Source organism: Tauraco erythrolophus, chromosome 14 (genome assembly GCF_009769465.1).
Source record: "Tauraco erythrolophus isolate bTauEry1 chromosome 14, bTauEry1.pri, whole genome shotgun sequence".
Lineage (NCBI taxonomy): Eukaryota > Metazoa > Chordata > Aves > Musophagiformes > Musophagidae > Tauraco > Tauraco erythrolophus.
Genome location: NC_141478.1, coordinates 11634197 through 11661436, shown reverse-complemented (window position 1 = coordinate 11661436; position 27240 = coordinate 11634197). Strand labels below are relative to the sequence as shown.

The 27240-nt window shown below is 40.6% G+C and overlaps 2 protein-coding genes across 5 annotated transcripts in view; both read left to right on the top strand.

The window, feature by feature from the left end:
* Positions 1 to 4344: 4344 nt before the first annotated feature.
* Positions 4345 to 5525, top strand: LOC104371178 (CDC42 small effector protein 2-B). Its single transcript, XM_009979944.2, has 3 exons — positions 4345 to 4398; positions 4833 to 4934; positions 5451 to 5525. The coding sequence occupies exons 1-3, from the start codon at positions 4345 to 4347 to the stop codon at positions 5523 to 5525; spliced, it is 231 nt and encodes a 76-aa protein (XP_009978246.1).
* A 9743-nt stretch (positions 5526 to 15268) lies between these two features.
* The window catches only part of SPPL2A (signal peptide peptidase like 2A), a 29839-nt gene continuing 17867 nt past the window's right edge, over positions 15269 to 27240 (top strand). For 3 of the 4 annotated variants that reach the window (XM_086620661.1, XM_086620660.1, XM_086620659.1), the window contains exons 1-5: positions 15269 to 15348; positions 19345 to 19464; positions 20747 to 20929; positions 21772 to 21861; positions 25168 to 25301. In XM_086620661.1, the coding sequence (XP_086476787.1) occupies positions 15295 to 15348; positions 19345 to 19464; positions 20747 to 20929; positions 21772 to 21861; positions 25168 to 25301 (581 nt within the window). In that variant the 5' untranslated portion in view covers positions 15269 to 15294. The remainder of the gene's footprint in view (positions 15349 to 19344; positions 19465 to 20746; positions 20930 to 21771; positions 21862 to 25167; positions 25302 to 27240) is intronic. The other variant, XM_086620662.1, reaches the window with a different exon arrangement.

Genomic DNA, 27240 nt, shown 5'->3' with positions numbered 1-27240 from the left:
CAGCCTTCTTTATTTGTTTAATTTGAGTTTATTCTTAGTGGCATTAAATTCCATAATTTACAAGTTAGTAACTCAGTCCAGCATGTTTACAATACCAGTGGTTGGTGTGTTGCCAGCCATTCGGCTTGCTTCTCATCTTTTTGTGATTTTTAGTAATTTTCTTCTGGTAAGACTCCAGGTAAATCTCAGTTGATTTCTCCTGCAGTTATTTTTAACTTCCAAACAGAACGCATAATTTGATCTCTTGGGTTTTCTTCCTTTTTGACGGGTAATGGACAGTTAGATAAAAACGCAATTTTTTAATTTTGTGACTAAGCTCATTTCCCCTTTGAAATGGAGGAGTTGCTTTGGTGGGTTTTTTTGTTTGTTTTTGGTTTTGTGTGTTTAGCTTTTAAAAGGAGAAGTTTCAAATCTCACCGACTACACCCAAGGTTAGACTAACAAAACCAACACACCGAGATTAATTGAGGTCTCAGGTAAAACCTTATTGTCAGCTTTCGATGAAGCTTCAGGATGGCAGAAGGCAAATATGTAATCATACTACATAATAACACTATTACATAGTTTGAAGACTATATCTTAAACCGAACTTGTAATCTGTACTAGTAAAATCAGGATGCCACTTCCAAGCAGATAAGCTTATTTGACAGCAGGGTTTCAGCTATTTGGCTGCAAGGTTCTTCCCAAATTCTGGTAATTTATTGGGTTTTTACTCTTCGCCTTTCGCCAAACAAGATGCACTCTTCAAGTTTTCTGTTCAAAACTTCTATTTGATGTGGAAATACAGTCTCCATTGGTTTTTACCATATCTTGCTGTTCAAATATGTAAACATACAACTGTTCCAGTATTTTAAAATGATGTAAATCTCAAGCAAACAAAGTAAGGATAATGAACAAATTAGAAGCACAGTGGTTTTTAGAAAGGCCATTAGGCTGCAATACTCTTCTCCCATCAATTCAAATGGACCAGTTGGAGAAGGTCCAGAGGAGGGCCACGAATATGATAAGAGGGCTGGAGCACCTTTCCTATGAGGACAGGCTGAAAGAGTTGGGGCTGTTCAGCCTGGAGAAGAGGAGGCTCCGGGGTGACCTTATAGTGGTCTTCCAGTACCTCAAGGGGGCCTACAAGAAAGATGGGGAGAGGCTGTTCAGGAGGGCCTGTTGTGATAGGACAAGGGGTAATGGTTTTAAAATAGAGGGAGGCAGATTCAGGTTGGATATTAGGAAAAAATTTTTTACCATGAGAGTTGTAGAACACTGGAACAGGTTGCCCAGAGAGATGGTCAATGCTCCATCCCTGGAGACGTTCAAGGTCAGGTTGGACGAGGCCCTGAGCAACCTGATCTAGTTGGAGATATCCCTGTTCCTTACGGGGGGGGTTGGACTAGATGACCTTTGAAGGTCCCTTCCAGCCCTAACCATTCTATGATTCTATGAATTCACTTCTGAGAGCTGGAATGAAAATTACAATAACTGGACTCAAGTTACCACAATTTAACAATTCAGTTGAAGCAGGGTGATGGTAGCCTGCATCTGATGCGTGATAATACACACTAGCTTTACACTCATTGTCTTTCACTGAGGGCTCAGAATTCAGGATTTGTCGTGATCAGACCTTAAGTCTGAAGGCCAATTGTGAAGAATAGATGTGTTTGGTCTATGTTATTTATCAGATTACCGTGCATCTCACGTCTATGGAAAGGGAGAATATTCTTTTGTTTTGATTCAGGCAAACATTTTCCACTTAATATCGAATTGGTATTTTGTAAGCAAAATACAAGAATGTTTTGTATGCTTTTTAATACACAGCAGTGGAAAAACAAATTGAATGTTACGCTCAGTAAAGTGTATCTAAACATTCATAAAGCTCTCAGGCGCTTTAAGGCTACGGACTCCAGAATGGCCGTGCATCCTGCCCATCGCATTCAACATCTGTGTCTGCGTGTGCTAGCCATTTCCCTGGCCCTTTGTCTCTCTCTCCTCGATGATACTGCTGCTGTGGTGAAAAATAGAGAGAAAGAACAACAGGATATTGTCCAGTTCTGGTCTGTGTGCCAACAGTGACAAAATGTTGTTTTCTTCTCGGTTTGGGGATTCTTGTTGGCTTTCATTAGTCCTGGGCGAGCCTGAACACATGAAGATGTTTTTAAAATTCTTCCGTTAGCGTGGAAACCTTGAGTCTTTGGGAGGGAGGTGGTGTCCCATGCCCTGGCACTGACATTCCTGTCCTGGAGGATGATACTCTGACTCATGGAGAGGAAAAGAAGAGTTCTGTTGTAAAACACAACAGGAAGGCGTCCAGCGCTGCTGTGTGCCAGGAGGACACCTGCAGAGCTGCCGCAGGGGTGGAAGTGAGCCACAGGCTGCATGGATAGTGCTGAGAAAACTGCATGGCTGCACAAATCTGATGCCAAACTAGGGCACTATTTTTGGTTTCCGTTCTGCTTTTCTGACACCTGTAGGTAAGCGTGAAGTGCACAGCAGGCTTCTGCAGCACCTTACAGAGCGAAGGAGCTGTCGCGGGGTGTGGGATCGCAGTGAAGCATTCTCGCTCAGCATTCAGGATTAATTATGACCCAGAACTGTGAACTGTAAATGCGTTGGAGTTGCCAAGACAGGAGCTGGCTGCATTCCAGCGCTTGAATGAGGACGTGCCATCCTGTCAGGACTCCTTGGGAGCAGCAGGTAACACCCAGGTATGCTCAGAGCCCCACGGAGGTAGATGGCCAAATGCTCGGGGGTACGTCAGGAGGAGAGTGGGCATTCAACCGTTATTTTGGGATGGGGATGTTTATATAATTTGATGCTTCTCTCCATTAGTCTGCTTTCAAAATAGGTTATTAGTGTACAGTGGCACAGTTTATGATTTTTAGGAAAATCTTAGCTTTGATACAGTCTCCTTGACATGAAATAAACCCAAAAGATCCACAACTAATGTAAGCGTAGGCAAAAGCTTCGGCTTCTGCGTGTTCTTACGGTTGTGGGCCACTGTCCCTTCTTTGCTGCACCCAAACAAGGCGGCAGTGGTGATAAAGACCGTTGTGAGAGGATGAAGTGAGGAGTAAAATTATAATTGAGCCAGATAATGAGTTGTATTAAAACCACCCAGTATAAAATGGAATAATATATGACACATTCTGCAATAACGTATCATATAGGCCACCTAAAGCTGAGGGAAACACAACAAACACTTTGAAAGATAAATGGCAGAAATTTTAATAATCTGCTTGAAGTGTGTGAAGTGATGAAGTGTAAGAAAACCACAAAGGGGAAAGAAATAGATGTTCTAATTACATAACTGTGGGACTACGTAAGATATGCCTGTGAGGAGGGAAGCTTATGCTGTTTGGCTGTAAAGACTTGCATGGGGATTCAGAAAGGCTGCATTGATGAAGCTGTAAGTTCTGTTAAGCTGTAGGCTTTAAAAAAAACCTTCTTTATCAATTAACGTGTTATAATATTGTTTTAATTATCTGGGGTATGAAAGAGTTAATATGAAAGGCTACTCTATAGCCTTAAAAAAAGAAGTCAGTAACTACTAAAAAGTTGATTTTTATCATAGCTTCAGGGCACTTAACGTCAGTGAGTTTCCTGGTTGTGTCTCCAGTTCAGGAGCGCTGTGTTAATAGTTTTATACATTCCGGGAAGCTCTAGGCTCTGTCTGATGAGTAGTTTCTGTTGCTGATATACAAAGCTCTTCTTTTCTCTTTTAAGGTTTTTTTTTTTGAGTTGTAGAATACTCTTTACTTTGAGCTTTTCTATGTCTAGAAAGAGTATATCAGATATAAGAAAGAAACTTTCTTTTGAACATGTTGTAACTGTTAAGCATTCAATCTGTGTGCTTCAAAGCTATTTTCTTTTGAGATACTAAATAGTTCATAAGCATTGGCTAGCTCTGCTTACAACAAGATCACAGGCTGTTAAACAAGACCTGAGTTAATTCTAGCATTGCTTTTATTACACTTCTGTACAGAAACCAGAATTTACGCTGCTGTCTGCCTGGGAGTAAATATGCGAAGTTCATAACCTTGATTTCTGACACAAACATACTGATTTTAAATTGATGCTACTCTTCTGTCTAGATATTTTTAAGAATTTTACAGTCTTGTTTTACTTGTCCGAGATGTCTATTGCTCAATAACTGTTACCAGACTTTAAGTTTATACTAAAATATATCAATCTCTTTGCAGGTGTACTCATCAGATGCTTTTTGTGATCTTTACCAGTGAATCTGTACAAGCAATTCTTTCCTAAACTCACTTTAGGAACTGCATCTTGGTCCTGCTTTAACTTCTAGAGAAGTAATTAAACTTAACAAGACCTTATTACCTACTGAGAAAGAGAATGACCGAATTCCTGGTTTGTTTTAATTGGTGCAATGGTGAACAGGCGCAGCCGGTAGGTAGATGCACAACTGCCATCCTTTATCAGATTTGAAACTTTGTCTTTCAGTTATGCAGAAAACACTTTCATTGTCATGTTGTTTTGATTTGTTTGGGCTAAGTAATGCAAAAGCTAAAATCAGACCTGTTAAACTGTGTTTAAACCACGTGTTTTGCCAGAAACTTGGGCCATATGACTTCGCAGTTCTCAGGCCCTGACTTTCCAACATTAAAGAAAGTTTTTGCTAAAATTCCATTAGCAGTAATAAAAGTGACTTTGACCCCTCTTACTGCAGACAGTCTGAAACTTCAGCCTGGTTGCAATGAGGAGTCATTAGGGGTCAGTACCGACCGTCTTTTTTTTTTTTTTTTTTGACTCAGTCACTTGTTTCTGTCTGAAAGCTGCTCATATTTTCTGTATAGAGACCTAAGATATTTTTTTTCTCATAGAAGAGGCGTCAGAGACTGGACCGGAATATGATAGGAGAACCAATGAACTTTGTACACACTGCGCATGTTGGGGCAGGAGAGATGAGTAGTGACTGTTCATCAGTAAGTGTGCACCTCTTGGATAAGCAGAAATCTCCACTCTGTAACCTGTAGAGCAGGTAGCCAATAAAATACCAGATAATTGTAAGAGAGAGGAAAAATCTGACTTTTTTCATCAATAGAATAGCATCAGAACAGAACTGTCCTTGGGTTTGTAAACATAAGATGCTGTGGAAGATATATTCAGCAAGAAGTGCTCATTTCCCCACTATCTTTACATGCTATGAGAATATTTTGAATAAGGAATCTGTGGATGCGCTTGATACTAGGTCCAGATAACACATCACCCTGAAGTCAAACCTGTGCCAGGGATGTAAGAATAAGTGGATTTCCGATAGCAAGACCCATCTCATGCACCAACTTAAAATATCATTTAACATTTCTGAGTTTAGTTATTATTTCTCCCTACTACCTGGGACCCAGCATATGGCTCATCTGCTTCATCATATTGGTGCTTTTAATAATTGCTTTGGCAACCAGACTTTTTAAGATGTGTGTTCTAATGAACTTTTTTTCTAGGCTGTATCAATTCAGGACCACATGAAGTCTAAAGGTGGCTACACAAATGGCACCTCTGCAACTGTTGAGATATAGGAAACAGAAGGCTGAAATCTGCTCTGTCTTATGAGGACCCCCTGGACTGTGCTTTCATATTCTTTGAAACCTCTTTGTCACGGTGTAGAGAGAGTACTTCAATGATAAATAGGTCAGTGCAAGGTTTGGTGTTCTTTGCGCAATAGCTTCTGAAGGAGTTATTGTAAATTATCCTTAAAATGGTCTGTCGTGATAGTGCTGTAGTAGCAACTGCAATTCGTCACTGTGGATGACTTCCTAGGTTTGTCCAAAGAACCTCACCAAATTGTCTTGAAGGATGGGATTGGAAGTCAATATGAATTGTCTCGGGTTTTGGTCTCTGTCTTTTGCTCCCCTCAAGAAACGCAGAGGTTGATTTAATTGGAAGATATTGCATGTCTGCGCTTCTTACCTGGGCTAAACTGAGTTCCTTGGTAGGATCTTGTAGCTGATAATACAACTTTGGACCTAATTTTTTGATGGCCTTCAACCTAATGCATAAATCTACTGAGCTGTACTTTGGTGTTTTTTTAATGTCTTTTGGTGGTGAATGAACTTTGACGTAACATAGTTAGCTGAGTCTGCAAAACCCGGTGAAACTTCTGCCTTGCTATGATAATGCCTTTGGAGCTAAAAATGAAAGTTTTGCCAACATCCTCTTGAACGAGGCTTAGAAAAACTGACATTTCTGTCAATTACTGGGCTGCTTCCCTTCCATACATGCGGCAGTGTGACTGACAGATATTACTACAACAGAGCTAATAACATGCACCAGTTAACTTCAAGTGGTGCTACCATATGCTCACAATCGTGTGTTAATTTTACATGGCTACCATTGAATTTGAAACCGAACTCAAGATCACTCTCTCTGTTACCTGTCTGTAGCAGTAACTGCACAGGACTTTAAGGGGTATCTCACTTGTCTTTCTGCTCCTTAATTTCAAGACTCTTTCTTTAGATGAACTGTGTTTTCTCTTGCGTATGCTTTTAAGCGATATGGTTTAAATAAAAACTATGGTTTAGGTGATACAGCCATGCAAAGGACAACAACTTAAAGAATATTGTGAAAACTTGCAGGAGACTATTCAGTGGAAACAGTGTCTTGAAGTGCTGCTGGAACTCTGCATAAATACAGATATTTAGCCACACCCAAACTACAGTTTATCACTTGGTTCTTATTCATCTTTCTATTAAGTGATATGACAAAACTGCTGAAGTACAGCTAGGTTTTCCTTTTGCCCAATCACTGACAAGTGTTCCCAAGCTCAAAATTTCAATGATTACCAGTGCAGAAATTTAGGAAAGCTGCTTGCTGTCATAGGATTAACTAAATATAAGTATTTAAATTACTGCCAAATCAGCACCAGTTCTGCTGGAAGTCAGTGGAGCCCTCTCCTTGCTTTAGGCATAAGATCAGTTACGATCTTTTTTCCATTAAAAAAAAAATCCTTATTCTTGAAGAAGAATACATGCCATATTTTAATATATTTTAAAATTAGCATGGGTTAGCTGTACAGTTAGCTTTTTAAGGTCTTTCATATTTCTGTCTTATAACTTCGGATTTATTCCAACAGTTTAGTTAACATACAGAGTATGAAGAAGCTAAATCCTGTGTACTGTTGAGGAAGTATAAAGTGGCCAAGTTGCTGTAAAGAATAACTTCTAATTCATCTGCTATTACATTGAGTTCATGCATTCATTGGTTCATACTTGCCCAGAAAGAACAGTGGTAAGGCAATTGTGATGAAGAAAATATATTTTCTTGACACTGTAAGAAAACAAATTGAACAGGAGTTTGCGTTTCCTGAAGACTCTCAGTCTAAGTTTAATGATGTAAGTGTAACTAGAAATAAGTTGGTGATCATGTCAGTTCTTCTCTCTAAAAATAAACCAACAGAGATAATTTTGTTATTAAACCCTTATTGATAGAAAAAAATCTAATTTTCATTATGTAAACCAAGCAGCTTTAGCTGGTGTAAAATTAATCTTTCTTTTGTCAGCCTATATAGTACTATCTTGGACCATATTAAAGTGAAATAAATTGTCACATTATTAAAAGGAAATATTTTGCTATTGCATTAAAGGTGCTATTACTTTCAAAATCTAAAACATAAAAGCACATCTTAGGACTTGGGTATTTTTTTTTCTGTATATTTAGAAACCTTATCTAGCTGTAATCTCTCATGTAACTCGGCGTAAACCTACCTTGATTATAATAAATCTGTTGAACTAGGTGCTTGCACTCTTCTTGTATTGTGAAAATCTTGGTATCTTTCTCTGCACGGAAAACCTTTTGGTCAGGCAGATGGATCCGTGTGGCTTGAACCTGTATTGCGCAAAACCAAATTTCTCCACTAGAGAGCACAATTTTACATCAAGTCTCTTCTGTCTCTGCTCTGTACAAGCTGCTACTCCAGCGTGGGGTTTTCGGTTAGTTGTTTTTTTTGGGTTTTGTTTGTTTGTTTTTTAAACTTGGCTGGAGTAAAATACGGCAAATGAGACCAAGGGATAAAACTACTTAATCTACCTTGCAGGCTGTGAAGACCTTGTATCAGGACAATGTGTCATTGAAACGTTACTGTGCTCTGACTTCATGGCATTTTATGGTTTCTTTTCGTAGTTGGAAGTAAAATAACTTGCAAGCAGAGAAGTATGAAGTCTTTCATATGTGGTCTGGCAGAGTCTTAGCATAAAACAAAAAAAAGGGGGGGGATGTGGGGGTTAGCTGTTATTTTAAACATTGTCTTGTCCTGTGATTTCCCTGCTAGGCTTCACTGACTATCCCATGAAGTTGCATAAACCTGTAGTCAGCATATAGAAAAGGTATTTGGCTTTTCACAAGCCAATGTGTCTTTTTACCTCCTGTAGCAGCTTTATAACAATTATGTGGTGTCATGCTATGTCCAAGTTAGCCCGTAATATGATAACTTACAACCCAGACATGCAGTGCTATTCCTTTGTATGGTCTTGCCATATTGGACTACCAGGTGCTTCCGTAGCTTCCACTATATATTGACAAAAAATGTTTGAGAGATTAATAAGTACCCTGAATCTTACTGTGCCAGCAAGAATAAGCATAATTTAACAATGCTAAGTTCCATGGAGGTATGGTTATGAAATTCATTATATGTTACTAAATATAGTAGCACTGGGAAAAAAAAAATCAAGTCTATCAATGAAAGATGATCACATGTCTGCTCTTGATTGTATTTGGATTTACTTTACTATCAGCACTGTGGCACTGCCATAAAACCCCAACAGTTGAAGGTAAGAACGATCTTGTCTGCCTTTCATAATTGCCATGGAGATAGATGAGATGAACTACAGGAAGAAAACAGTGCTGTGTTACAGTGATGTCAAAAAGATCTCCTCTGGTGAGAGGGTTCCTATATGGCTTCCAGATACTTTGTGGTTCTGCAAACTTGGTTAGTCAAGAATCTCAGGCATTTGTTCTAATGATACTGCACTATTAAATCATTCAGATTAAGTTAGGCAGTCAGGGAATATGAGGTAGAAGCTAGATCTTCCTTCCTGGCATTTGTATCTTCTTTTCTCAGGAGAACAAACTCTTCAATGGGACTGATTAAAAAAAGTACTTGCAGTACTCTGATTTACTAGGTTATGCTTCTAGTTTATTGTTCCTAAAGGTAGATTTTGATCTGCAAGATCTGTAAGACAGGTGAAACACACACACTAAGGGTTAATGTCCGAAGTGTGGAGTCCTGAAATAAAAAACCAAATCTGTTTCATTAGATTGCAAATTGGCTTCAGGGCAGAAAACAAAGACTAACCTCAAGCAGAATGTTCTTCTAAAAACAAAGCTGCTTGGAATAAATCTTTCTTATTTACTTATTTTTAAAAAGTGGAGACTTGTACTTTTAACTCCTTGCTATTGGAGTACCACTCTTACTATGTTCGTTTCTGTCTTAATACAGGGACTGGATCAAGAGAGTTTAGACCCAAAGTAGCAGTTAATGCTTGAAATTCAACATTTTTGATGCTTACCTCTACAGTGGAAGTCCCTGTGCACCTAAGGAGATACTCTTAAGAGGTTGGTGCTTGGGCTTCTGCAGACAAACTGCCCTTTCTTCATACACGGTATTTTGTCTGGCACACAAGGCCCAAGTTACTTGTATCAGTGGTTTTCCTCTTGATATTCTCCTGGTTACGTTGTATATGTAAAAGGTTTCCTACTCCTGTACAGAACGGATCCTCTCCAGGAACTGGCCTGTTGGACAGTTGTTTCCCCAACAGAGTCTTAAGCTGTAGAGTTACTTAAACTTAACCACCACATACAGCTCTGAGCCAGTTTTGTACTTTGCTACATGAAAACAAAGTCTCCTTTGTTTATTAAAATGCTTAATTCTTCATACTCCAGAGAAGGTGGTCAGAGAGGCTAACGGGTCAATCAGGAAGTACAGAAGAATAAGACAGACAAGTGAGGCAGGTTTAGAAGCCATGGAGGGGCAATGTGGTATATGTTTATGAGGAAGGAGCAGGGACCAGAAGGTGGGCATGTCAGTGTTTGTTATCCGCGATGCATGGGACAGCTTTGTTGGTATCAACTGGAAAATACTCATCATGTGTGCGTAATTGGTATATGGAGGAAGTTTAGCAATTAAACGCATGACTAAGCTTGGACTTTGAGACACAGATTGCCAGTGTGGCTTTAACGGATGGTAGCATCCTTTTCCTGCAATGGCTTACAAAACTGTTTTCAGAAAGTACAGAACCACCTAGAAAGCCAGCTTTGGTTTCAGCAGTTGCAGACTGATGGCACGTATGTGTTCAGAAAATGAGATGGTCCTTCACCTAAACCCAGCCGTAACTGGCTTGTCAAGTGTTGCAGCATGGCTGCTGAACACCTTGTGGTTGTCACTTGTTCCATATGTCCTGTTTCTGTGCATCCCATTAGCATGACCAAAATCCTAAAACGTTACGCAAGAACATAGTTCAAATGGGAGGAAGTTCTGTTCACCTGGTTTTAATCCTGTTTAGAAGAGAGCAGTAACAGATGGACAAGAACAACAACTTTAAGGTGTCTCTTCAGACCTCTACTGTAAATTACTTGAGAAATCAAGGCCACAAAGCTGTACTGAAACTACTTTACTCAGTGAACCATTCTTTTTTTGTTATTAAAACAACATGAATGGGAAGAATATTCTCTTTATAACAAATTTTAAGTTTCCTCTGATATTTGCATATAAATTCAAGCTGAACAAAATCAAGGTTATTATTACTAAGGGCCCACCCTAATTCAGGGGAGAAAAATGTCTTTTACTTTTGAAATATATATATATTTTAATATATATGTATATATTTAAACCTTCATCTTAAATAAGTAACGTGGAAGGAAATAATGCGTTCTTTTAAAGTGAAATTAGTATGATTGCTCTGGCTTAGCGGAAGTTAAAAAATGGACTTAAAATCTACATTTAAACTACTGAGAGAGAATTTCGTGTGCTTTTAAAGCTGATGCTGGCCTGGACAAGTAGATGACTAACTAATTTCAGATTCTTCATCAAAGAGCTAGAAAAAGTGTTTGGTTACAGGAATTTTTTATTTTTTTTAATAGTGTATTTACATGCATCTCATCTTGCTGGTGCTTAAGACATGTACATTTTACATAACTTACATGAGCTAAGCCTAAAGGTGAATGAAGACTACTGATAACTAGTAATTAATCTCTTCACAGTGAGCTGTCTGAAATTAAGGATTCGTAGATCAGGCAAAACAATGGCACTTATTCTAGACAGAAATCTATTTTTAAAAAATTGATCTGATACATGTGAGCTTGAAAGTCCAGTTTCAACATGTGCTGAAGCTGCATATTAATAGTAATATGCTTTTAAATGCAGTTATCCATGTTTACCCTTGCAGTCTCTACCACCAGGAAACATTAAAACCTGACTCAATACCTTTGAGGGCATGATACAAGCTTGAAAATATAATTCAAAAGTTAGTTTTACAGTCCTTCATTAATGCGTGCTAATGTGACCTTGCTGCATAATGGCATATGAGGAAGGCTTTCCCTAGTTTCTTTCAACTACTTTAAACATCACCTTTGAAAATGCATTTGAATTGGCTATTTTCTCCGCCATGTAACATCCAGTAACTAGGGTATCTCTTGCTAGCACAGGTTGACATTCACTGGTGTTCAGATAGGACTGTCAGTACATTGGGGAAAATTGCTAGACATGTGTTTGTATGAATAAATAATAAATTAAATACAAGTCTTTCTATGTTTTGGATCATTTTCTTGCCTGGAGATACAGATCACATCAGGCCATTGCACATGTCCTCATCTTTGCCATGTGTGTATGTCTCACAAAGATGGCAGGTTTCAGTAACAGTGCTCCCTGTGTCGCTTTAATCAAGAGGTTCCACAGTGTCATCTTGCTGTCTTGTTCCAGGCTCCAGCCAAAAAGCTATGAAAATATGAAGCACTGAAAGAGGCAGTTTATAGGATGCGGTAGAATTTTATTTGGTTAAGCCACTTCCTTCCAGTTCTTTGTCACCTGCTTTATTTTGCCCTATTACTCTACCTCCCGCTAAATTTCTTAGAAATATATTTACGTTCAGTATTTGGTCAGTATTCTTAGGAATGAATACAACATATTAAAAATTCCATCATCCCTTTGAAGTTTGTGTATTGATTTATGAACCCCAAATCTCCTTTTTACTGATTTTCGTATGACATAACTGTTTAGTCAGCAGTCAAGTACCTTTTACAATTGTAGTCTTTTAAAAACTATGCAATATATTTTCTTTTAAATACTTAATGCTGATAGCCATCCTTCCAAATCTGCCTACCTAACAAGGCGACTGTTTTCTGTTTATGGTATCTTTAGCAAAATTAACAATAATTTTCTTTTTTGACAGTAATTCAAAGTTAAGCTAATGGAAGAGCAAATTTACTTGGATAAGGAGATATAGGGAAAGGAACAGAAAAAGGCAGATTGGTTGGAATAAATTTACTAGAAAGCCAAGAGGCTGATAAATATGAAAAAACATCAAGTAGCACTTAATGCAATGGGAGAGTCAGAAGAACAGCCTTGGAATGGAAAATGTTTTGGATGTCTTTCCTTGTGAGTCAAATAATTTGTGTTTAGAAGTGTGCCTATGTGGTAGAAAACAGGCAGAGGGAAGGAAGGGATAATTTAATGATCCCTTTGAAAAGGATTTCAATATATGTATAGTATTATTCAGCCGTTTGCTTTTCTGTGCTAATGGTTATTTAGCTTCAATTTCCACTTTCTAATTAATGTGCTCAAAGCCTACATTAAACATCTCTGTTACTTAATGCTTTGAAATGCTTTAGGAATACCTGAGCTGAGTTACAGAGTTTATTTCATGTTGATGTTTTGGTTGGGAAAGGGATTTTTCTGAGTGTTGTTTCTCCTCTTCTCTCTGATGGAAATAATTCTGGAGGTACAGAAAGGATACAATTCTTGGTGCAGATTTTCAGTATCTTGTACTTATGAGTAGAGGCTGTGTTGTTCATTCCAAATAAGGAATTTCAGGTTTAAAATGGGGAAAAAAAAAAATCTTTTAGGCTTTGAAGTCATTCATCAAGCTCTGAATATCTTTATAACCTAGTTTTCTTCTGCCTGGAATTGGAAATAACAGATATGAATAAAATCTAATTTTTCTTATAGTGCTGAAATTTGAGACTAGATCATCTGGTTTTAGTTTTGTTTACACATTAAAGGTAATGGTAAAAATTAGGAACTACTTAAGTTGCCAATAAAGATTACCTCAGAAGTTTTTATTGGTGTCCTAAATGTGAGCTGCCCACATCCTGAGCTAACACTAGGGCTCTTCAGTGCAGGGTATTTCTAATGTGACAGTCCAGCTAGACTGCAGGGAATGTGTTTAATGTAAGAGACACTTACACCAATATCTTTAAGCATGTATCAAGGCAGGAGAGATGAAACCAAACACACTTTTTGGGAGAGCAATTTTCTTTTAATTTAAAAGAAATTGTACTCCTAGTATTTCTCCTCAGTGCTTTTTTTTTTTTTTCAGCTGCAGACAGAAGAAAAACTGCTGTGCTTTCCTGGAGAATGTCAAGGAGATAGATTAGTGTTTGGTAGGACAGGGCACCCCCGTGGCATCTGAACCAGTGAGCAGCTACACACTCGCAATTCAAATTAAACACTTCTTCCATGCACGAAATACACTGTCATGTACATACCCTTAGCTCTTTATGGACCACAGCATTGATAGATTTATTGAAGCACTCTGTCATCCAGATCATGTTAGATTCAGAAGAAGAGATAGTAGCTGGCATAAAGTGTCATGGTTACTCTGACAACAGCACCAAAATAGAAACACACAGATGGACAATGTACTAGCTGTTTTTTTAAATACCCGTTCTGCATGAAATATGAATTATTAGCTGTGTCATGGTGTGCTATTATCTTTCACTGTTTAAGCACATTAAATCGTTAGCCACACTTTTGCAGCCTAGCAAATCTACAAGATGCAGAAGCCTGTTCTGCTGCTGATGTAAAGATGACTTGCAGATTGTCAGAGGGGAAAAAAAAAAATCTGACCTGTTATTATCAAAATATCTGTATTGATCAAGACACTATTTATTTACAAGTATGTAAATGTTATTCAGATTTTACAGCAACAGAACAGCTTACTGAAAATTTGCCATAATGCAGTGGGAAATGCTCCCTGTAGGTGTTTTACATGGCTTTGTCCTTAAATTCACAAAGGGAAAAACCACGCATGCAAGAACCTCCCTCCTCAGTAGTAGTAACTAATAACCACTCGGTTTGTGAGCGACTCAAGTAAGCGGGTCACCCACTTCAGGCTTTGCTTTACTAACGCTGGACTGCAGCTCAGCTCTCATCCTCTTGCCTCTCACTTTTCCCTCGTGCCTGTGCCATCTTTCTCGTGGCCATATCCCCTTCTTTCTCCAATAATCTTGTTGATCTTCACCTCTTCCACCTCCCTGTGCACGCTGGCCCCGAGGCAGGCCCTGGCCCTTTGGGAAGGGGCAGGAGGGAACAGCGTAACCAGCGCCCGAAAATCTCCAGTGAAAGGCGTTGCACAACTTCCTTAGCTGGTAAATCACGGAGCTGTTTCAGTCTGTCCTTCCTGCAAAATCATTGCTGGCTCTTACATCTGGTGCATCGTAACCATCTTAAAGCTTTCAAAGCCTGGAAGACATCTCTGAAATGCTTTTTTTTTTTTTAAGCGTAATCAATGCAATTCCCTCAAGCTTTTGTAACAGGTCATGCTTTGCTGTTTTGTGTACTTGTTGCTCTCACTTAGGAGATGCTGCCGCCCTCACCGTGCCTCTCTCCCAGGGCTTGGGGTGTGTGCTGCATCACCCAGAAAGATGGAGCGAGGTGGAACACCCGCATTTCTCTGTCTCGGGAGACGCGGGGCAAAACCGACTGCTTCCTTTTATTTGCAATGGCTGCGAAGGGTTTCAGGCGGCACTTAGGTACCTCAGACCTGCACGCTGGAGCTGCTAGCTGGCAAACGCGACAGGCTGGCAGCTGCTGACCGCCCAGAACGCCGCCCCGAAAGGACAAAGCCAAAACAACCAGGAGGCACAAGGGCACTTCCGCGGCTGCCGGCGGGCACCCGCGCGGGCCCTCCCGCCCCTCCGCGCAGGCGGAGCGGGGCAGCGCAGCCCGGTGGCCGCGGCGCCGGCGGACGGAAGAGGAAGTGGCGCCTCGCCGGGAGCCGGCGTCAGTGAAAGGCTCCGCGGGAGCCCGAGCCCGGCCGAGGCCCGTCTCCGAGCAGGTGGCGGCGGTGGCCGAGGAAGATGAGGGCCGCCGGGCTGCTGTGGGCCGCGCTGTGGGGCCTGCTGCTCCCGCCGGTAAGGGGCCGCGCTGCGCTCCCCGCAGAGGGGCCGGGGGCTGGCGGCCGGTGCCCGGGCCGGCCCGGGCCGCGCCGCGCCGCTTGTGGAGGCCCGGACGGGTGTGGGGTGGCGGCGGGGCCGCCCGGGCCGCCCGTCGCTCCCTCTCCTCTGCCGGCCGGGGCGCCCCGTCTGTCCGCCCTGTCCCCCCGGAGCCGTTCCCCACGGGACCCCAGCCGCCGCGGGCCCGGCCCGCCTGGCTCTCATCTCTCCGGCGGGAGTGGCGTGTGCCCCCCACCTCCAACCGCCTCGGGGCGGCTTGGCTCTGAAGTGTGTCCCGCCTCGGGCAGGGCCCCCGGTTCCCCCCGCCTGCCACGAGCCCCGGCCCGCTCCCCTGTGCCCGGAGGGCGCTGGCCGGGCCCGGGCGCCGGTCACGCGTTGGCAGGTTGGGATAACCGGTCTCCCGGGTGCCTGCGTAGATAAACACCGATGTCGTTTCTAGAGTTGTTTAAATTGGGGTGCGGGGGGGCTCGTGCTGTGTGCGCGTGTCCCGGCTTTTGGCTTGTCACCCTCAGTGCCGTTTTGCGTCCCGTACGGGGCATCTTGGCAGCTCCTTTGCTGCGGGAGCCTGGCGGGCTGCTTTCTGCCTAATGGAGTAGTGAAACGGGGAAGGCGGAAACCTCTGTAATCTGCTTAAGCAATACGAAGGGCATGTCTGCCTTAAACACTGCTCCATGAAGTTGTTTTGTTGTTGAAGTTTGTTTGTTTGCTTGTTTCTAACATAATTTTTACCTTGTTTTGGAAAGGCAGGATACCGAGTGCTTTCCTGTGTAGGAAGTCACCACTAGGTGCTCAACAGTAGGTGCACAGCGCAGTTTGTTAAGGCCTTGAGAACACCTTTGGGTGAAGTGCTCCCTTGCTGTTTGTGAGCCCCGTGTAGCTGTCGTTAGTTGTAGCGGAGTTTCTGAAGAGTGGCTTTGCTCCTTACTCCCAACAGTTTGCTGCTGCTGGCTAGGGAAGGGGCTTCTCCTGCCCTCCTGTAAGACTTGAGGCCCTGTGTCCTGCCTCTGCCTTTGCTCTGCAAACACAGATGGACCAGTGGTCAGCGTTAGACTGCATCATTCAGCCTCAAGAACAGTGTCCTGAGATGAACAGCACAGGGCGTTAGCGCTCTGGAAGGTAGTAGGCCTTCAGGGAAGGACCACTGCTGCTCTCTGAGCACTGGCACTCATCCCCTTGGCTTGTCCAGAGAGGGGGAAGGAGGGACAGTTTGTGTGTCACAGGGCTGCTGGCAGAACTGTAAGATGATGCTCGTTCTCTTCACACCTAGTTGTTTTTCTACCTTTTTACAAAATTTCTGTGAGGTTTATGTTGTTACTTGCTATGTACAAAATACCTTCTCCCTGTTCGGTACCTCTAAGTTTCTTGTGCATCTTATCTAGACACTAACTGTGACGGGTACTGTAAATATCGGCCTGGTTTGGTCTCTGTGTCTGCTGGTTCACAGAACCCCCAGTGTTCCGGGTGATGGGGTTACCAATGTTCAGAGTTCAGCAGTCAGCCCAAGCTTATATCCCTGCAGCGACAGGGATTTGTTCGGAAAAATAAGGATTAAGAGACATCGTCTTCTCTATCAAAGATAAGGAATTATACAAGAAAAGTTTAAAGGTGGTAAAGGAAGGAAGTATGATGAGGGAACCACCTGTCAAAAATAGGAAGACACGTGTTTGAAGGTGGAGAGCCACTGGGAATTGTCTGAACCTGAAGTGAAAGGAGGTGATGATGCCCCTTTAGATAAGGACAGCTGCTACGCCTCTACTCCACCTGGAAACGCTTTTATGCTGGAGCAAGTCAGCCTGTGGAAGCAGGTTAATCTTTTCAGGAGCAGTTTTGTGGACGTGCTCTTAGTCTTCTACTTAAGCTACAAGATGGAAAATGTCCTCAGTAAGAAATTTTTACTTGGCACATATTCTGGGAGTAAGATTTGTTTTGTACTATTCAGTGGTGCAGCTGGCTGCAAGGCCACATACCCAAACTAGTAGGCCTTGTCTGTTGTGAAAGAAGGGTACTGGAGCAATTAGAAAATAATAAAAGTTCAGCTGGATGCAACAGGATTTCAGTAGGGATGTTCCTATTGAGGTATAGCATTTCTCTTAATTTCTAACCTTGAAATGCTGTCTCTTAGAGTTCAGCAATCATAGAATCATAGAATGGTTTGAGTTGGAAGGGACCTCAAAGATCATCTAGTTCCAGCCCCCCTGCTATGGGCTAGGAAACCCTCCACTATACTAGGAAATACGTGAAGGTGAATACGTAATGAATACGTGAAGGTGAATGTCATGCTCTGGTCCTCCCTCCCCCACCTCCTGAGCGAGAATTGTGTTTCCTGATTCATCCCCAAGAAGGGAAGCTTGCCAACAAAGCACATGTATCAAATAAGCGAGTAATCACTCCTTCTAGGCAGGCTTAACGCTTGTGTAGCTTTACCACTTGATTTCCAGGAACCCAGAACACACGTTTTACTCTACTGCGTGAAGCAGATAGAGCTTTTAGTGGATGGGAACATCTGGGGTTTGCACCTGTTGGAAGCCTTTATTGCTTTTAATTTGCCATTAGCTTATAGTTTCAGGTCAGTGCACTTAAGAGGAAAACTTGGTAATTTTTGTGCTGCTCATATATCGTGGAGCAATGTGTTTTAGCTGACAGCTGAGGAACTGTTACATGTTAAACAGTTAATGTGCTCAGGCCCTTTGACACAGTTCTCCCAGCAGATGTTCCTGCGCTATGGCTGATATAATGGGTTCCTCTGAAGAAGGTTTTTTGCTATTCAGACCAGGCAGACGTAAACCTCTGAAACAATATTGTCACGTTTTTCTTTTCTCTCTAGTTCTCCGTGACCACAGAATACTGATGCACTAGCTTGAGGAGAAATGCCTGTATAGCACTGTTAATGATTAGCGCTGTATATCCGATAAATATTTGGGCTTTCCCCCCTTACCCATGCTTACTGCTAGCTTAGTATCTTGGTATTCTTTCAGACAAACCATTAATTTACAACAGGATTTTTTTTTTTTTTAATCTGTTGATACTTCCTGATACTGAGATCAGTTTCTCTCTCAAGAAAAAAAGTCGAAATGAGATCATCTCCCAGTTTTCTTAAGGTGACATTTCTTTTAGATACAAATGAGGCTGCTTTTTTTTTTCACAGCTGTAACTACATCTGATTTGTGATCTGATCTAGGTGGTCCTGCTCTGGCAGGGGGATTGGACTAGATGATCCTTTGAGGTCCCTTCCAATCCCTAACATTCTGTGATCTAATCCTTAGTCTGTTCACTTATCCACTTAGATAGTCAACTTTTTTTTTTTTAGTATATTAATGACTGGGGAGAATGATATCCTAAAATTATCAGAAGTCTTAAAATTCGTGTGTGCTAGTAAATAACAGAAATCATTGCATGAGGGACTCTGAGAGTAATCTTAACAGACACTAGTATTTCCTTAACTACACAAATTAAAGTACACTAGTTGATCTCTTTGTCTTTGCAGTTGTTTGATTAAAAATGTACTAGAAATTGCCATGTAGTACCTTTATTAGTAGGGGAAATTCTACAGTCTGCAAAGAGGGAAGGGCTTCAATCTACTTTTCCACATACTGTTTTAATTGCTCTCTATGTAAAATTTTACACTTTTTGGGAAGTATAGGATACGGAATCTGAAATCATTTGCCTGGGTTTCTTGATGGTATTCTGCTTGATGACATGAACTGTCCGTGTAGCAAATATGTTGTATTTGAAATGAGGATAAGTAGTTTTATACAGTGACTTGATTTTTATTGTTTTTCCATCCTGCTTTCAAGCCACCCATCTCTCATGGAATCAGTCATTATATAAACCAATTAATTAAATAAATGCATTTTCTCTGAGCAGCTCTTTCTCTTCCTAACAGATTTTTAGAAAAGTATCTATATACTGATAGTCTGAACTTCGTTTAATTCAGAACACCCTGGTTTATTGCAGGTAACTGCAGATGAGGGGATCCTGCATGCTTCTGGAAATGGTGTGCCTCCAGTAACAAAGGATTACTGCATAATTTACAATTCTGATTGGATATCTCTTCCAAAGAGCCTGGACAATGCTGTAAGTAGCTTATAATCATACTCCCTAAGAAAACTAGAATGCAATGTGAATTTGGATCAGCTATAACTGGTCTTCAGAATTTTAAGTTAAATAGGTGCTGTGTTGAATACTTACCTTTATGGGTTGTGTCATGTCTGTTCTGCCTCCCTTCTACCTCCTCAAAAAAAAGAAAAAAATTCTTTATAGTAAACACTTCTGTACTTTAAAAAGTCAGCTTCTGTAGATTTCAAAGGAGATACTCCATCTGTGCTTAGAACTGTTTTTTATGTACGTTTATATATTCGACTGAGATTGTTAATTTTGTTCTTCAGGTGTTACTAGGATGTCCAAATTTTAGATTTGGGAGTAAAACTTCTGTTTATTTGTTTACAAAAATGTAAACTTACGAAACAGATTTCTTATCTTGAGTTATCAGTTTGATCTTCTGCTTAATTGTCTTGAAAACATGTGGTGGAATAGGAGATGATCTGGAATGTATCAGCATGCCATATTTTCTGAGCGTGTGTCTTTGAGCCAAACTAGAGAATGAGGCAGAAACAAATATTTACTGTTTTTTTTCTTTAGGCACTCTTCTTACAAACAGGAAATACTTTGTGTTTGGAAGTGATCAAAGACTCTTCTCTCTTTTCCTTCCTATTGTTTTTTAGCAGGTTAACTCAATGTAAAACAAAGTAAAAATCACTTGACTGCCCCAAACATCTTTGCTGTGCTACTTTGGCCGCTCGGATGTCTTGACTAGCTAAAGAAAACTGGCGACAATTTTAAAATAATTGTCAGTATGGAATTGAACTTTGAAATAAGTATAGACATTCTTTTTTTTTTTTTTAATTCTTTTGTGATAAGTAGTATGTTATCAGGCTCGCCAACTGTTTTTGGACAAGTGTTATACTTCAGAACTCTGGTTATGTTGTATCAGTCACTGCTCTTTTAGCTTGTGAAGCCTGGAAATATCACAGAGTGTACCCTGGATTCCTCTGAACTACAGGAAGTGATTTTTCTATGTAACTAGTTTCTTATGTTTAAATTATAGCAACAACTGCTGTGAAATCATGTTTAGAAACAGCCAGATATTTCAGTTATATGCTGCTCTAAATGTCCCTTTGTGTTGCAGGCTGCAGAAGCTGCTGCTCTGATTTTATATTCCTGAATTAATGATTCCTTTCTGTTATACCTCTTTCTGGTAAACCTCAAATTAGGGAGCATACTAATGTCTTCTAGATTAGTTTGCAGTATCAAATTTCCTACTTTGATCACATTCCTTTTCTCCTTCTTGTTTCTACAGACTTTCAGGCCTCTGGAAAACCTGACTTCTACGGTACTATGCAATTCTTCCGAAGTTCCTTCTGGCTTAATGAAGGACAAAGCAGTTGTAGTGATGAGAGGGAACTGCACTTTTTTGGAGAAAGCAAGAATTGCACAAAGTTCGGGTGCTAAAATGCTGTTGATTGCCAGTAAACCTAGGCTGGTAAGTTACAGCATACAGTTTTCTCCTGTATTGAAATAGTGTCTTACCTATTTGGTCCGATGCAGTGTTGTGCAGGGTTAGCTGAGAGAAACTCCAAAAGCAGAGGATCCTGGTGATGTGTGGGATTCCAGCACGAGTCATTAACCTTCCCCACAGAGCCCTGTGCTGGTGCAACTGCTGTTCCTGAGGCCAAGAGGGTCATTCCAAGTTAGCTCTGCGCAACACTGTGTTATATTGTCTAAGGAGTATCTACAGCTGAATTGTGTTTTTAATCTGTTCCTGGTATCTTTAATCATGTTTCTCAATGCAAATGCTTGTCTTTATCATTCCCTAATTTTGTTGTACTCTGAACTCCCTGTAATCTTGGGTGATATTTTTTTTTTAGATTTATCTGACAAAAATAAGAGAGGAAAATGTAATCCAAAATTGGAAATAAAAAAAGGCATTTTGAGATACTTTTACAGATACTTCTGATGCTTTTTTTTGTTCTCTATTACAGCTGCAACATGTATGTACAGATATTTGCAATTTATGAATTTGTGTGATTATCATGAAAAGTTAATCTTATTTTAAAAACATAGAGAATAAAACCAGCGTTTTGGTTCTCCCTTGTAATACTGTAAAAGCTCAAGAACTTTATGAATCCAGATGTGTTGGTAGTATCACCTGTTTCGATTTAAGTACATCTGTCTTCATTAACCTTTTGCAAAAGGTGATGAATGAGCTCTTTTTTTTTGCCTTCCTACAAATACACTGAAATTTAAAGGATAATCTACTCCTAGAGATCTATCTTGCTTTGCAATTAGGCTGAACATACTTATCACTGACGCTTTCTCTTTTAGTCTCCTCTTTCAGATAATAAGACTGATTTTGAAGATGTGACTCTTCCAGTTGCTCTTATAAGATATAATGACATAGTAGATATGCAGCTGGTAAGTAATATAACTTCATGTTATGGCTTGTGTAAACTTAGCTTTTTGAATAAATAAAAATAATTTCAGATCAGAATGGGATGTCTACCTGATTTGAATGTGCATAGATACTGCTTTCGATTTCACAGAAAAGGATGGATATTAAGTCATGGAAGTGCTAGTCTTCCTAATTCAGGTTAATTTGAGAGATGATTAACTAGAACACTAAGAATAGGAAACATAATACCTAGCTGGAGGGAGGGTAATCTTAGAAGTCTTCCTGCTGAACAAGATAAGCAGCCTTCCAGTAGACTTGTATACAATTGCAGGTGCCTGGCATATGTCAAGAGCTGTATCCTGAGAGGGCTGTTCCTTTAGCACAGTTGAGCTGGTGTCTACTGGCATGACATCTTTCAGGCAAGCAGTACCTTATCAGGTTGGGTCTTGAGGAAGGTGTGAGGTTTTTTTTTGTCTTTGCCAGATGATGAGCTCGCTCTATATATAGCATGACAAGATCTGTTAGAGAGCAGTTAGGCAGTATAGTTTGAGTTTCTGCTGATGAGTTCTTGGTGAGATGCCAAGCTTGTGTCATTAAAATGTGGCAGTTGTGGTATCTCCTACACTTTATAAGCAGGGGAGTTTGTTTTGCGGGTATTTGGAGTTTTTCCTTGACATGTGATATTAGGATACAAAATATTGCAGAGCATTTTAAAGAAAACAGTATCTTCTATTTGATGTGGCTTTTTCTGTTGTTACTTTGTTGTTGTTTTGTTTTTTATTTAGTGTTAAATAGCTTTGCTAGGCAGGAGTTGCACTGCACATGTTTTGCTGTGAATAGCAGAGGCTGACACTAACCTGTGTAGTCTTAGCTTCTTGGATTGAATTTGCGAGTTCACTTCACCATTTCTGCTCTTAATCTTCAGAACTGCCATGGGAGGTTGTCTTAGGTAAGTGTGCAAACTGAAACCATGCCTAGATGTACAGGACTTTGGTTGTTTTCTGTCTGTTCCCAGTAAAGATTGGTTCTTGCTGAGCATTGATGCGACCAAAGGTTTGTGATGACTGTCCTCAGTCTGTTGTAGTCGTGATGATTACTGTGTTTTGCTTTGGGTTGTCCTCTGTCTTGAAATTTGTTCCTTCAGGTAAGACAGGTGGTGTCTGCTTAGTTGAGTGGTTTTAAGGTATACCTTGCTAGCATGAGAGGAAACTAGGGCAAGGCTAGATCCCTTAATTTGTTCAGAGTCTTCTCTGCACCACTTTATTGCCTAGTGCTGTTTGAGGTGGTGTCATGTACGACCACTTCTGTACAGCTATAGTAATTCACCACAGGAACTTTGCTGGTAGGTGAGTGTGCCAGGTGATGTCTCATACTGCTGTTGAACCGAAGAATTCGGTTTTGTCCCGTAATGAGGCTGCCTTCATAAGAGGGGCAAGGAACACAGACTACAAGTGATCCCTTCCTAGTTCTGATGTAGTTTTTGCCAAAGCCTTCTGTCATGTTACTGACAGCTGTTGGTTTGAGTGGTATGTGCTGCTTAGAAGCTGGCAGCTGTTGTACTCTTTCTTCTACAGTTATATTTCTGTTTTAACTCTTTTCAAGGCTTCCAACTTCCTCCTTTTATTTAGAAGAGGGAGAGACAGCACCAGTCTGAGGGTGGCTAGTTCATATGAGCATTCTTTCTACTTTTTCTTAGATGATTTCATTTCTGTTAGCTTTCACCATTTGAGTCAGGTATATACCTGACTATATATGAGTCTTGACAGCAACAGCAGAGTGTTACAAACCTTCTAGGAAGTGGACGGCTCTCTTGCAGAGTTGTTATCTGATGCGATGTCTTTGATTCTAGTGCTCCCTAGTGCAAGCTTTGATTCTAGTGCAAGCTGAGACTTTGCAAGATTTTAGTGAAGAGCAGAACAATAGGGACAAAAGGAAACAATCACTCTAGTTTCTAATGTGAATTATGCTTTATAAGATTTATGAAACTTTAAGGAAAAACCGCATTAAGACACATTGGAATTGAATACTAAAAATGTGTAAGCCTTTAGGTTTCTTGCGTTTTTTTAGCACTTTTTTGGTATCTGTGTTATGGTTTACTTGGGGTTTTGTTTTGTTTTCTTTTTACATACAGGATGCTGTAATTTGAATAGGATTTTTTTGCCTTTATCTAATGTTATGTTCCACTTCATACAACTGCAATATTTTACTAGAATTTGATTTTTTTTTTTCCCTCATTTTCTGAACTTCCATAACTTCAGGCAAAGGAATGATTCTGACTTCTTTATCCTGCAGTAAGGTTACTATCTGTAATTAAGTAATTCAGATGCTGAGATGAATCAGCTTTCTTCACATGTGGCCAGCGTATTCCACTACACTACTCGGCTTTCCATTCAGTCTCTCCACTGCCAGTTTGATCTGTAACCAAACCTGCCTGGCATGTTCATCTCCTCTCCTGCTTTTATCTCACATGCAGGCTGTTTTTATGCTGCATCTCTGAAGTCTTGTTTTTGCAACAGCAAACCTTTCTTCCCTACCACTTTCCATTTCCTGTCAAATTATCATCCTTTCTTTGTTTCTTAAATCTCACCTTTCAGTCAAATGGAAGCGTCTTGGTTTTGCTTTCAAGATTTTTGTACAATTTGGTATCAGTTGTGTCTCCATGTTCTCTCCCATCTTCAGTGTCCTTCAGCTGATTTTTTTTTGTTACTTTTGTCTTAAATTTTTAAAGTAGTGTGAAATTACTTTCTTATGAATCCATCTCAAATCATGTTTGTGTAAAGCTGTTAACTAAATAACTTTCTCCTGCCTTGAGTTTTCACTGTGTCCTGTCTGAAGCAGTGTGCCTGTGTCTGAACTGTGAGTTTAGTGGTTCCAAGAGGTAGAGGTGGACCTCTGCTGATATCTTCACAGACCTGTGAGTTTGTATTTCAAGTTGTTTGACTCAGATGCACTTTTCTGCAGAGCAGGCATTTTTGATACTGCTTGGTATATTTGAGGGATGAAAAGCTTTTGGGCTAGAGGCACAACTTCTCAAAAGTGTTGAAAGGATGCAAAGAAGTACCGTTTTGCCTAGTGCTATCCATATGTTTCCATAGCAGTAGTAATAGGGTTATTTTCAAACCTGACCATTCTGAAAGGCTGCATGGAAAGCATTGCTTCTTTGCAGTGACAAAGGCAAATATATAGGATGTCTTGTGCAGTACATTGAAAACTTGCTCTCAGCATTGTGTAGATTAAGAGCAGGAAATCATGATGTGCATCTTGTTGGAAAATAAGCAATATAATTTCTTTGTTGTCCTTATGAACCAACTTGTATGTTATTTTTTCAGAGGCTTGGAAATGAAGTTAATGTGACTCTGTATTCACCACCTTTGCCAGAGTTTGATTGCAGTATGGTTGTCATCTTCCTGATTGCTGTGTTTACAGTGGCACTAGGAGGCTACTGGAGCGGAGTAGCAGAACTGTAAGTTTGCTGAATGGAACTGCTAAAATTACATGGATTACAAATGTTGTGAAAACTCGCTATGATCATTGAGAAATTATGTTGGTTTTGGCTGGTAGTTAAAAAATTAGATGATCTAGGTGCAATTAGCTGCTTTGCCGTGAAACTCTTGAGCACTGCAACCTTTGAAAAATCACTGTAGGTCTTTGAGGAGCCTTGAGTAGTAGATTGTAAAAAATCTCTGAGCAATAATGCAGCTCTTGGGAGGAGGAATGAGTTAACATTTAGACAAATTACCAAATACCCTATAGCTAGCATCGTAATACTCCAATATCCATGATAGAAAGCAGGTATTTTAATGTAACATTTAAAATCCAGTGATCCAAAAAGATACATACGTAGTTGTATGTAGTGTCTGCATTGGCAAGGACCAATACAACTGTTTGATCCCACGTAGCTGTGCAGCACCCTCTGGGATGTCTCTGCACTGTGCTTCTGTCATTAGGAGCACTGGAGGATGCCGTTTGGTTGTGTCTGGGTGGCCTCAGACAGTTAAAGTCCAGCCAGGCTTCCCTGCTTCACCGTTGTGTGTTACCTGGTGGAGCAACAGAGCCAGGGACCATAGCAGATCTAGGACTAGGTGGGGGCAAGGAGGCAGCAGCAGTCCCTGTGCAGGGAAGGGGAAGGTGTGGAAGTGTAGAATGTGACAAGTGCAGGGAAACAAGGGGTAGAAGAAGTTTCTGCACTGTGCTTGGGGGAGTGTGCGGCTTTGTTTAGTGAAGTGAAGCACACTCGATGCACAGAACTGTTTTTAGTCTGGAGTTAAACTGGGTATAACTGGTCTTTCAGAGCACAGTATTATTCTGCAGTATTTCTTGGATGTCTGCATACACTGAATGGGCCAGTGTGCGATGCTACCTAGGGCTTCCTGTTCTCAGTGGTGTTCCAGTGCTTTGCTCCCCAGAACAACAGGGAGTGGATTGCATGTGATAACAGCGGCTTCCTCTTTCCCACTAGTTATGCAAAACCAGTGATTTTAAAGAGATTAAAGAAGTAGAAGGGGAGGTGGATGGTTCTTTTTTAAAGATTGGATCTGATTATGCTGCTTCTTTACCCTGCAGTGCTGTAGGGTGTGGCTGCACTGAATGCTAAAATAACGAAATGTGATGCTGTCTCCTGTGTTAAAAAATACCTAGATGTAATTACATTAAACTCGTTCAAGTGCACTTTCATAAATCTAGGGTGAGCTTTTTTTTAGAAAGCTGCTTATTCAAAGCATGTCCTCTGAGAAGATGATTCATCTAACAAAGTGCCTTACTCCTGTGGGTTTTTCTCTTTTGAAGGTAGCTGTTTCAGTGCTGAATTCAGCATTTTGTAGGTAGGTCCTGGGATTTGTCAGGAACATGCTATCTGATGGGCAAGTTGCACTAGCGTCTGTGCTAAAGAGTAGGAGGGCTATCTGCTCAAAGAACAAACACAATTTAAGTCTCCTTATTTTGTGTGGTGAGGCATAAATATGGAGTATGTATGCGCAGAAATCTTACTCCCAGTGAAAATCCCCAATTACACCCCTTTTCTTTCACTTGCTCTGTAATTACGAGGTGTAAAGGTAAAAGAACTAGTACTTAGCTAGCTTCATTCTGCTAACATGAATGGGTTTTGCAGACACTTAATGTCTGTAGTTGAAGTTTTAGAACAGTGTGTAATACACATGATTTTGATTTATCATAGGCATATTTATCTGGTTGGCTTCTTTTAGCCCAAGAAATTTTGTAGTCAGAGGCGATGCGCTAGTGTAGTTGAGTGCATGCATCCTGAAAAGGAGTTTAAGAGTTTTGATACCAGACTACTTTTCCTCACACGGATCAGGGTTTTGGTTGGGGGCACTCCCTGAAGTTGGCAATCACCATGCAATTGCAAAGGAAGGCAGTTAAGAATCTTTTCCTTGTGATCTATGCTA